Here is an 11,798-nt window from a genome sequence, read left to right on the forward strand (position 1 = left end):
CTAGTGTGAAATTAAGCACAAAAATATGAGACCCTTTTGGTATCATAGCCCATTTTAAATGTACAGGATGAGTTGTCGAATCTTATGTCCCTTAAAGTAGAACCAAACTCTGTGGGTGGGTGAATAATTAGGTTTATTTGTGAAAATACCAATCAGGATTGGCTCTGATCTAAGGGGATTGGTAACACATCCCTCTTTAGCAACGAAGAAACCCAGCTAGGACCTTTGTTCTTTCTTGCTTGCCCCTTTAAAATGTGTTCAGCCAATGAAAGTCCGAAGAATATTTACTGTTAAAATGAAATCTTATTTTGTTCAGCGTAATGTTTTAATTTCAAACATGGAAAAAGAGAGAGTGAAAACAACGTTAACGATAAATAAACAAATAGACGAAATTGAAAGACTCAATAGGGTCAATAAAGAGTTGGAAAGGAGAATCAAAGATCTGATGGTATGCAACATTTTTCATTTTAATGGTCGGTGGGGAAGAGTTACTCCAAAGTTGATTGTTTGAAAAATAGGAGAAAAGTGGCATGGATCAATTAGCTAACGATGAATTAGTGAAATCTGAACCCGTTGAAAATGATTCGGGAATTAATGGCCAGGAGTTATCTCTTCCAATTGTGATGCACTGTGTCGAAGCTGTCAATGTCCAAGGCATGCTGGGTAGAGAAGATATTAGTCAAGAATCGCCGGATTCTGAGTCTCAATATGTTGCCGAGGTTGGCAATACAAACGAAACTGAAATTATCCCAAAAAAGTCTAAAAATGTGGGGATTATAACGCGAATTACGAATGCGTGTGTCCCTAAATTGATATACAGTGACAATTCGCCACTTTGTTTACCTTCGCCGAAGCTCGAGGTCGAAAACCAATTGAAAATGCCTCTCGACACAACGACGGAAAGTGATTCGTCACGAGAACCTCTTGAGAACAATAACACAATTATCGATTGTTATCGTAAATCACAAAGTGTTGCAACAGAGGGAGAAACTGACGAAAGAACAACTCGATCAAAGGAATTTCGTGTTCCTGAATTGAATGTTGAAGTCGAAAACCATTTGGATCTTTCTCTTGGCGCAAATGTCGAAAGCGATTCACTAGAATTAGCCGTAGAAAACGATCTCGATGATAACCAATCCAGAATAACCTTGACTGGTGCGAAGAAAACTGATAGACAAAATCGAAGTATGGTGCTGTGTCAGTTGCCAAAACTGAAGCGTGTTGATCCAAGGTCTCTGAGTGTGCCAGTGTGTGTTCCTAAACCAGAACGTAGCCCAAATGAACTGTCAGAATTGACCTCCGTCTCTATGGAATTCAATTTACCCGAAGTTCCGATCGAAGTCGGAAATAATAGTTCGGTGTCCAACTCGGAGACATTTCAAGAAATCGCTCCAAAGAATTCCGAATCACGTTGTTCGGAAATTGGTAAGTCATTTTATGCTTTAATCGTCTGAGTGCCTAGAGTGGGGTTTCATATTCCTACTACTCCCAATGGTGGAAATATGCTAATCAAATAATTCTGCCATCTCGGTGTATAGTCTAATGGCGTTTTCCATTTAACTGCTCTGAGATCGCTCTCGATTTGCTCTAGACGACATGAAATGCGCTTCATTTCTTGAGCTGCGTTAACAATTGTCTTTTTCCGTCGTAATCGTCGCTACAAATTTAGCGAGCTATGTATTATGTACTGATTAGCACCGATGGTCCAGCGCTCGGTAAATGGAAAACAGAAATCCGAGCGCGAGCAGATCTAGCGCCCTTGAGCGCTAAGTTGAATACGCTATTGGCGATGCTGCTATCTTGGTGAAAAACTGACAAAACCTATTTAATACTCCTGGTAAAAGCAGGCAGATCCCTATTCCAGGGTTCGTGCAGAACTTGTATATAAAAATTGGGAAATATCTCGAGGATTTGAGGTGTGTCGTCAAAAGTTTCCAACTTGGATTTTTATCCGAAAATATCGTTCGACGAGCTCTACTTTCGGTCTCTCCTCCACTTTAATTCAGAACTAGCTTTTACCCGCGGCGTCGCTCGCGTGAAATAAGAACTTGCATGAAAATGATATAAAGAATGGTTAGATTTTACCGATGACTAACCTTTTTGTAGCACCCTAGGAGCGAAGGACTCGGCGTTGCCCGTCAGCCCGTCGGGACATTTTTATTACTTTTCATGCTTGGCGCCAAAAGACCATTCAGCCCGTCTATAGGCTAAAGGAAACCAGTGTACAAAATATTTGTGAAATCGGTTGAAACGCTCTGACTTTGTTGCATTGAGAAGATTTTTTACATTTCTGGGCGCCATTTATTAAGCTGGTGGCGGGTTGGAAATATCTTTCTTAGTACGCGCCTACTACTCACGAGTAACTTTCCTGCAAATGTTCAGCCTTCTAGGGCAAGCGGTTTGGGCTGGGCGTTGATTATCAGTCAGTCAGTCAGGACTTCGATTTATATAGATATAGAAAATATGGTTGTCAACGGCCTTAAATTGAAATCGTGACCCATTGAAATATAGCCCACTGGATGTCTATGGATGCGCAATAAAGCTAGATTATTATTATGTATCAGAACCTTTAAAATGTCCTGTTTCACAAGGGTCTTCACTCCTTTCTTATCGCTGGTATCATAAGAAAATAATATATAGCTCTCTATAAGTATGAAACGTAGTACATTTTCATACTACAGCATTTGCTTCCAAATTTGGCGCGCTTACTATTTACGACCCGTGGGAGAAGTTTTGGCACTACGAGTTGTGGGATTCTGGGAGCCGACATCAGAAATAATAAATTTGAACTGAACTGAACCGATTGATCGAAACTAAAGAGGGGTGGGGGAATCGGGATCTAGCGAACGACAGTCTTGGATTCGAGCTTGAGTGTGATAGTAATGTTTTTAACTAAATAAAGAATGTTAATAAAAGTATAGAGGGTTATTAATTATAGAGTGAAACATAAGAGTAATGAGACTAAACATTACACGAGTAAAGGGGGACGAAACCGCCACCGCCACCTAAAGTGTCCACGAAAAGCACGATGGGCCGGGGAATTTTGGCCACGCCCGTAGAGACACGAGACACTCCTTACCCGTACCAGGTCGTCGAAATCTCGCGCCATCTATTAATTTATTATGATAATTTTGGCATGCGCATTAATCAGTTATAATTATCATAATAATAACTTCAAGACCTTTAACGATTTAATTACAAAATAAAAAAAAATTTTTAACGCCATAAATTCTTAATAGGTGGCTTTAGAAACTTTCTTTCAATGGAAGAAAATGCTGTTTACATGGCTTAAATGGAGAGTTTCATACTTATAGGGAGCTTTATATCATTTTCTTATGCTGGTACTTAGCTCGACCAAAAATTCGGAGTTTATTTGTTGCTCGATAAAACGAGATTATTTGTTGCTCGATCACTGCCATCTCAAATACTAGGCCATGCAATACGAAAAAAAAGGGGGTGAGAGTTAGTATTTCACAAATGGCGCTAGATGTCGCTTTCCTGGGGTTTTAAACTGGCGGCAAATTCAAAACTAGGGGAAATTTTTGAAAGCTTGCAAGACAACGGTTAAAGTAAAGCTATTGAGGATAATATAGCAGCTGACTAAAATAAAAAGACACATAAAAATTCAAACGACAATATAAAAAGGCATGTATCACCGTGTGGGTAAAATGTATTTACATCTTTAGAGTTTTTCATGGGAGAAGTTTGTTCTCGAACTTTTTGTACGATTCTTTGCGATCTGTTAAATCTTTTGCGTAGTTGTCTAACAATGGTCTTATAAACTTTGTTAACAGTAGTTTCATTAATTCCAAATATGTATCACAGTCATATTTTAAAGCCTTCGCAAAATATGATTGAATGAAATATACAAGTATCGTCATTGAAGTGCATTTCTTCCTTCACAAAATCTGCAACATCAATTAAAATGTTCGTCTCTATCGATCTAGCAAACGTATTAAACTCAAAAGTTTTTGCGTTGGTTCTAGGTTGAGAGACACGATCCAAACACATTGATCTATTCATTGTAGATGGGCTTCAGATTTAACTGAATTTGACGAAAAATACAATCATACATACCTAAGTATCATTTTAGCGACGAATTGCACCCATAGTCCGCCACAGCGTGGGAAATAAGGCGGTGGCACAGGGCAAATGACCAGTTTAAAAATTGCCTGGGCCAGTTTAGAAATTAAATCGGAGGGGGTCAATGGTCCTCGGGACCACTAAGATAATTCGAGGGTAACTAGAGTCCAAACATTAACTCTAATAGTTTAATTATCCACTTCTATAGTTTAGCAGACGGCGTGCCCTTGTGAAATGGACCAGGTTATTTAGTCCAGTTTAAGAAAACCCTTATTTCCCACCCTGGTGTGCCGTAAGCGAAAGAAGTGACGTCATGCGAGACTGCGCAGTACGAATTTACTTTCGTCATCGCGAAAATTCTCCCCAGAAAAGAGCCATCTAACGGTTACTAAGCGCAAATTCAAAATGTCAAATAAAAAATACTTCTGTTGCACATTTCCAGGCCTAGTATTAGAGAAGGCAGTGGCTTGATAAAACGAGATCATTTGTTGCTCGATAAAACGAGATTATTTGTTGCTCGATAAAACGAGATTATTTTTTGCTCGATAAAACGATATTATTTGTTGCTCGATAAAACGAGATATTGTTTCTGGTTACGCAGATTTTTGTAACAATAAGTTTTATCTATCGAAGGGATATCCACATTAGTTATTTTTAATCATGTGCCAGTTGTACTTTATTTCACAAATGTGGAAAATATAACACTAATAAGATCTCGGGGGTGCCATTTGTCAGACAGAGAAACAAAGTGAAAACTAGACATTAGAAAAGAGAGAGGGGGTGCAAGAACGATATAAATTGGTAACTTGTGTTCACGCAGCATCAGCTGGTATTTGATCCACCGAAAATACAACCTTTCTAGTTTTGCGCCAAGGTTTCTCGTGCATTTCAGTTGATGTTCGTTCATCCCCTTTTGGTTGATGAGGTCATTTGCTCATCGGCTAACGCTTTGATCAGCATTGTTTCTTTTCTTTAAGACTGAGTTTTCGTAGAGGCCTTAGCATTACATTTTTTATGAAGTGCGCTTGAATGTTACTGTATTTTTGATACTATATTGTAAATGGAATGTGTGTCGTTTTTATATTTCGTTAATAATTTTCTGCAGGAAAATTCAAGAAGAAACGTTCAACTCGGATCAAATATTCTGCTGAATATAAAAGGGGTCCACAACGTCACATTAAAAAGGGTAACGAAGAAAAACGCTTCAAATGTGATCAGTGTAACTATGGATGCACGAAGAAGTATCATTTGATCGCACATCAACGCATTCACAGTGGTGAAAAACCCTTCAAATGTGAGAAATGTGACTATAGATGCACGGTCAAGAGTAATTTGATCATACATCAACGCATTCATAGTGGTGAAAAACCCTTCAAATGTGAAGAGTGTGACTATAAATGTACGCAGAAGATTAGTTTGATCGCACATCAACATATTCACAGTGGTGAAAAACCCTTCAAATGTGATCAGTGTGACTATGCCAGCACAATGAAGAGTAATTTGATCGCACATCAACACATTCACAGTGGTGAAAAACCCTTCACATGTGATCTGTGTAACTATGGATGCACGAAGAAGGATAATTTGATCATACATCAACGCATTCATAGTGGTGAAAAACCCTTCAAATGTGAAGAGTGTGACTATAAATGTACGCAGAAGATTAGTTTGATCGCACATCAACATATTCACAGTGGTGAAAAACCCTTCAGATGTAATCAGTGTGACTATGCCAGCACAATGAAGAGTAATTTGATCAATCATCAACGCATTCACAGTGGTGAAAAACCCTTCAAATGTGATCAGTGTGACTATGCCAGCACAATGAAGAGTAATTTGATCAATCATCAACGCATTCACAGTGGTGAAAAACCCTTCAAATGTGATCAATGTGACTATGCATGTAAGTGGAAGGGTGATTTGACAAAACATGAACGTAGAAGTCACATGAATGACTAGATGGATTTGAAGGCTGCTAGACAATGTAAAATTTCTTTTTAATCGTAACATGAACATTTTAAATATTGTTGGACAAAAGCTTTTATCTTTCATCCTTTTCTGTAATGATTGGGCCGTAACTGTTAATGCTAAAATAAAAAATACAGAGACGCCTCTATATCTTGTTGTGGTTGCAAGGCTAGAGAATTGCCAATTGCGCAAATGGGGAGGGGGCAATCGAGAGCGAATAAATACTTGTAACTTGTCTTTTCCTATCTTTAAATTTACTTGCAATTAATTCAAAGAACATTTGTTAAACATTTTGAGGGAAACATTTAACGACCATTTGACCTAAGGTTAGTACTCCCTATTTATTTGATGTTCATTACATTTATGTGGATAACGTTTTTTCGCGGTAAACATTCTTAACGCAATTTTTTACCTCTATAGGCAAAGAGGAGAGAAAGGTGATAGAAACGCGCTTTATAAATTTAGTTTCAGGACTCATATCATTTCCGCATGGGTGGATAGACCTCCTCGTCGTGTCTCTGTCATCCCCTATGTCAACTATGCGCGACAAAGCTGCGTTCAGGCGCCGCGACGTACCGTCTGTAGATTTACCCCCGTTTTCAACACGCATGGATCACGGCTGCCTATACTGATTATCTCTCCGTCTCTCTCTCTCCTCTTTGTTATAGGAACGTAATTAAACCAGACCTACGCGGAACTTTAAACTTCATTATTAGTTTCATCGCATTAAGTTCTAATGAAACTAACGATTTAACAGCAATTAAGTTAGCAACAAAGAAAAGTGGAATAATACAAAGTCACATGATTGAATAGATGGATTTTCATTTTCTATAATGATTGGGCCGAAACTGTGAAACTAACCTTCTCCGTTCTGGTGGGTATTATCGGAAGCGGTGTACATTTTCAGAGACAAGACACTTGAAGCACTATATCCAATTTTTACAACGTCATTTTCATAATTAATATTGTATTAAATATAATGAAATTCTCACAGAGAATGCTAAAATGAAAAAAAAATCGGAATTAATTTTGGATAAGTTTGTTCCAAACGCACTTCCAAATGTTTGAGCTTTTCTTCTTTCGAACGAGTTCCATTTCTGCCACCAGCTAGCCCCCTCAGAACTTTCATTGCCGCTTAAATTGTAGTTTAAGTGTAGCTTTGCATGTTCGCGGAAGGGAGGTCATTGACCTTACGTTAGCCACGGAAAACCTTGCGTCTTCTGTGTCTAACTGGCATGTATCCAATGAGCCGTCTCTGTCGGATCATAGGCATATTTACTTTACGGTCGCGACTACTTCTAAGGGCAAAAATCATTTTGCATTTTTAAATTTCCTTACTCCACGGAGAATCGAACCGCGGACCTATCGCTCGCCAGCCCAGTACTCTACAGCCTCGCCTAAAACCGCTTGCTAAGAAACGCTCGCGAACAGAGGACTAGTCTCGGAGAGTTTGTCAGAGACAGGGTCAGGTTAGGAAATAAGACAGGTTTACAAGTCAAAAACCAGTTTATTTATTCCATAACCTGGGGTCAGTGGTCCCAGGGACCACTTTATTAATTATCGTTTTTGGAAAAAATAGACGGTGGGACCAGTTTATTAATTCGGGGTTCCTTATAAGAATTTTTCTAGCTCAACACATTTTCTACCAATTCTACTCCTAGGTAGTTAGTACTCCTTGGCTACAACTTCCCTACAAATGATTTGTACTCTATTGACTACCATAGACATTAGAACACTATTAAGAACCTAGACAAACTATTGCGAGCGGGGTCTCGCGATCATGGAACTAACTAACGCTAGGGACGGTCCGCAAGCGTGAATATCTGAGAAATGTTCGGTGACAACGCACCCTAGCGAGTATTTGGTGCGAACCGGAAAAGTGATTCAATTTTTTAAAAGCAGCGGGTAGCAATAAGCCTTAAAAGCAGTCTGCTATTTCATTATTACGCATAGGTTTAGGAAAAGCGATAAACTCTGCATATTTCATGTACTGTTTTTGAGCTTGGCGATTGTCACTTCTACAATCACTATACACACAAGTCCATATTTATAATTACTTTAAAAACAACGGTACAATCTTTTAAGTGTTAAATACTTAGTTCCGCAAATAAATTATGTTTCAAGGTTAGGGATAAAATGAATATCTATGCGTTAATTAGTTCCATAGTAGCACAATTTACACAAATGTTACGCCATGGTAACGCCACGCCTAACATAGCATACGACTTCTACAGCAGATCCCGCATGTTAAATATAGTACTAAAACTAAATTCTAGATGGCGTTAAGAATCTAGCTCATTTCCGTTTTAAATCACCAAATTTCAGGAGGGGGGAGTTAAAAGCGGGAGGGTTTATCAACGAATGTTTTTCAGAGAGACTAATGTAAGTTCTATCGGTGCGGACCGTCCCTAGCGTTAGTTAGTTCCATGTTTGAGGTAACGAATCAGAAACGGTGACAAGAACAACTGTTTTAATAGAATTTGCTAGAAATTACGTTCAAACTAGTTTGGGGTCCTAGGCCCACGGATTTTAATGGATTTTCAGAGACGGCTTTTCAACGATTGGCGCTGAAGAAGTTTTGAACACGCCCCACAGTTTGAGTGCCACAGCCTCTCGGCGTGGGATTTTTTTCAGTAGATTAGATCGTTTACCTAGTGGGGAGGAAACTTTCGACCCTCTTTTACGATTGCCATAGGCAATTTTGACTAGCAGGGATGGACACTATATAAAGCCTTAGTGTCCAATACTTCCCTGGATATGTAGTCATTAACTTCTGGTATCACTGGTTCGAGTCTCTTGAAATTTTAGTGAGAGGCATATTGAAAGGTTTTAAATTATCGTGCAAAATTTCGAAGTTTTAAAACGAATAGTTCTTGTCCTAAAATTTCCCTAAGTGACTAAATAGAGCTATTTCAGTGGGGGAAAAATTTCGTCTGGTACGAAAATTGGGCCTGCCTTTGAGTGTAGGGCGGCCATTTTATGAGGGTTTTCTCTATGGGCAAATAGCATTGGTGACGTAGCCATTACCCCCTCTGAAATAGCTCTATAGGTTGTAGGATTATGAACAAACAAAATTTTAATGAATTTTTTGGAAGTGAATTGTATCTTTGAAAACTTTGAAACTGCATCATAATTTAAAACCATTCAATTTTGTGCCTCTCACTAAAATTTCAAGAGATTTGAACAAGTGAAACGCAAGAAACATATTAAACCGTTCCAAGACCAATCCCTTTAATTAGGGCTAATTTTCGTTCTAATATTTATACAAAAAACTATAAAAGGGAAACTTTTGAAAATTTCCAAAACATAGCAAACATTGTTTAGCACATCTCTTTAAAATTTCAAGAGATTTGCACCAGTAGTTTCAAAATTACGGATAAATCTGGGAGCACGGCAGTGCTCCCAGCCAAGTCGAGCACTGACATCCTTTTCTCGAAGCAACTCGTGGCACTTTTAAGCCCACTGTAACTTCGTGATGGGTACAGGTAAAAGTGTGAAATTTTGCTTGCCGCGAGGACTGTCAATTTTAGCTATAGTTTCCAAATTTCAAGTTCCTACCCTATATACTTTTCGAAATATCGAAGGTGAAATTTACCTTATTTTGTCACTCACTCACTCACCGATCATCAAAATTCTAAGGTACTTCTAGGGTAGATAGAAACTTAAAATTCAGGATTTAGTTTTCATTTATTTTATAAAGCACAGAAAAATTAAAACATCCCGAAATTTTTATAAAATTGTTCTTTAGTTCTTTATTTTAAAACTAGATGGCGCTGCCGTCTTTTCAACAGAAATAGTGTGTGTTCTTGATGAAAGGAAGTAATGGTCCAAAGTTAACCGCAAGTTAAATATATATTAAAGCTAATAAGAGTAGTAGTTTAAAATAAATGTGTCGTAACTGATGCTACATTCTTATATTAGGATATCGAGTACAATCTTTATTACATATTCTCTGCGGGTCGAAAGGGGTAATTCAGCGTTAATAAGGACAAACGTTAGCGATTATATTGGCAAACGAAGTACCACGAGAGGGTCTTGTTTTAATATAACTACCGAAGTATAACGAGAGGATCTACAAAAAGAAGTGAGATCCTATGAAAAACATTAACATGTACAAAAATGGGCCAAGCCTCGCCTCGTGACCTCTCCGCCGTAAAACGTTCTGAGATCCCCTGTAGAGCCAAGTCTGCCTTTTGTTCTCATTCAATCGCCAATTGAACAATTATGTTATAAATTAAGTCCTTTTCCAAATTAATAACCAATATTCTTTGACTCTGTCATTATTATACATCTTTGTTCGTATCAAAAATATGGTGACTTGGCAAGCGCAGATCATCCCCTTCAATTATTTTAAAATAGGCAACGATTTAGTGAATATCCCTTCGATTATTTTAAAATCAGCAACGATTTAGTGAATATCCCCTCGACTTCCATTTAATATTACTTACCTGCGATTGCCAAGTCACGATATTTTTGATACGAACAAAGATGTATAATAATGATAGAGTCAAAGAATATTGGTTATTAATTTGGAAAAGGACTTAATTTATAACATAATTGTTCAATTGGCGATTGAATGAGAACAAAAGGCAGACTTGGCTCTACATGGGATCTCAGAACGTTTTACGGCGGAGAGGTCACGAGGCGAGGCTTGGCCCATTTTTGTACATGTCAATGTTTTTCATAGGATAACTGTGTTCCTTCCATAGCCGTTCATGTTAAAAGCTGGCTTCTTGGATTTTTCGAGCGAAAAAGCCCCTAAATTACCAACACGCACTTTTACACAGGAAAAACATTGTGTGGGGGGGGGCTTCTATAGCGTGTGAAGCCAAAGCGTGATCGAGTGGGCTGTGGTTGTAGTAAGGAAGGGTTAGGCAAGAGAACCAGTCAAGGCTAGGAGTCTATATCCATGGAGTAGAAATTTATAATGACTAGAATTTTTAAACTGGTCCCTCCTGAATTTTCATAAAAATTCTCAATTAATAAACTGGTCCCAAGGACCAGTAACCCCCGGATTTTGAATAAAAAAACTGGTCCGAGCAATTAATAAACTGGTTTTTGACCTGTGGACCTGTGCTATTTCAAAGACTGCTTGAAAGCATGATAAAAGTTCGTAACGCAGTCAGTGCTCAGTGGCAGCCATGGAAATAACACAGGTTTACAGGTTCAAAACCACTTTATTAATTACTCAGACTAGTTTTTTATCCAGAAACGGAGGGTCACGAGTCCTAGGGACTTGTTTATTAATTCTAAACTATGATAAATATTGAAAGGGGACCAGTTTATTAATTAAAGGTTTTCGTCAAATTTCGACTCCTTCCTCATTGCAAGGAGTCTTAATCTTAATTCCTAATAGATATTTTTCACTCATGAAGGATTCATACCATTTACATCAGGAGGCCGGGCTATCTGGAGGACAAAAGCAGACGGGTTTTTGTCCTCCAGATACCCCGGCTTCCTGGTGAAAATGGTATTAATCCTCCATGTGTGAAAATTATCTATTATCTCTACTGCTAGTCGTAGTGTCAGGTTAGTAGTAATCAGTACAGCGTTGCCAGACGTACGATAATTATAGTACAATATGATAATTTTAAGAGTTACTATAATTATGACGCTGAGCCGGGAGTGTGGCGCGCTCCTGTAAGTCCAGCTTCTGGGCGGCAAAGTTTGAGGGAATACGACACATGTCGGCGATCCTACCCTATAGGTGCCGACTGTCCCGTGTCCGCCGGAGGTGACTTACCCCA

General features: G+C 38.5%; 1 protein-coding gene across 1 annotated transcript; it reads left to right on the forward strand.

Moving 5' to 3' along the window:
• Nucleotides 1–1,185: 1,185 nt before the first annotated feature.
• On the forward strand, nucleotides 1,186–6,288 carry LOC149621022 (uncharacterized). The gene is made up of 2 exons (XM_089855318.1): nucleotides 1,186–1,425; nucleotides 5,189–6,288. The coding sequence occupies exons 1-2, from the start codon at nucleotides 1,188–1,190 to the stop codon at nucleotides 6,040–6,042; spliced, it is 1,092 nt and encodes a 363-aa protein (XP_089711444.1). The 5' UTR covers nucleotides 1,186–1,187; the 3' UTR covers nucleotides 6,043–6,288.
• The last annotated feature ends 5,510 nt before the right edge of the window (nucleotides 6,289–11,798 follow it).

This window comes from Phalangium opilio, unplaced genomic scaffold (genome assembly GCF_054372755.1).
Source record: "Phalangium opilio isolate 3A_F unplaced genomic scaffold, DU_Popi_V2 ptg000209l_1, whole genome shotgun sequence".
Lineage (NCBI taxonomy): Eukaryota > Metazoa > Arthropoda > Arachnida > Opiliones > Phalangiidae > Phalangium > Phalangium opilio.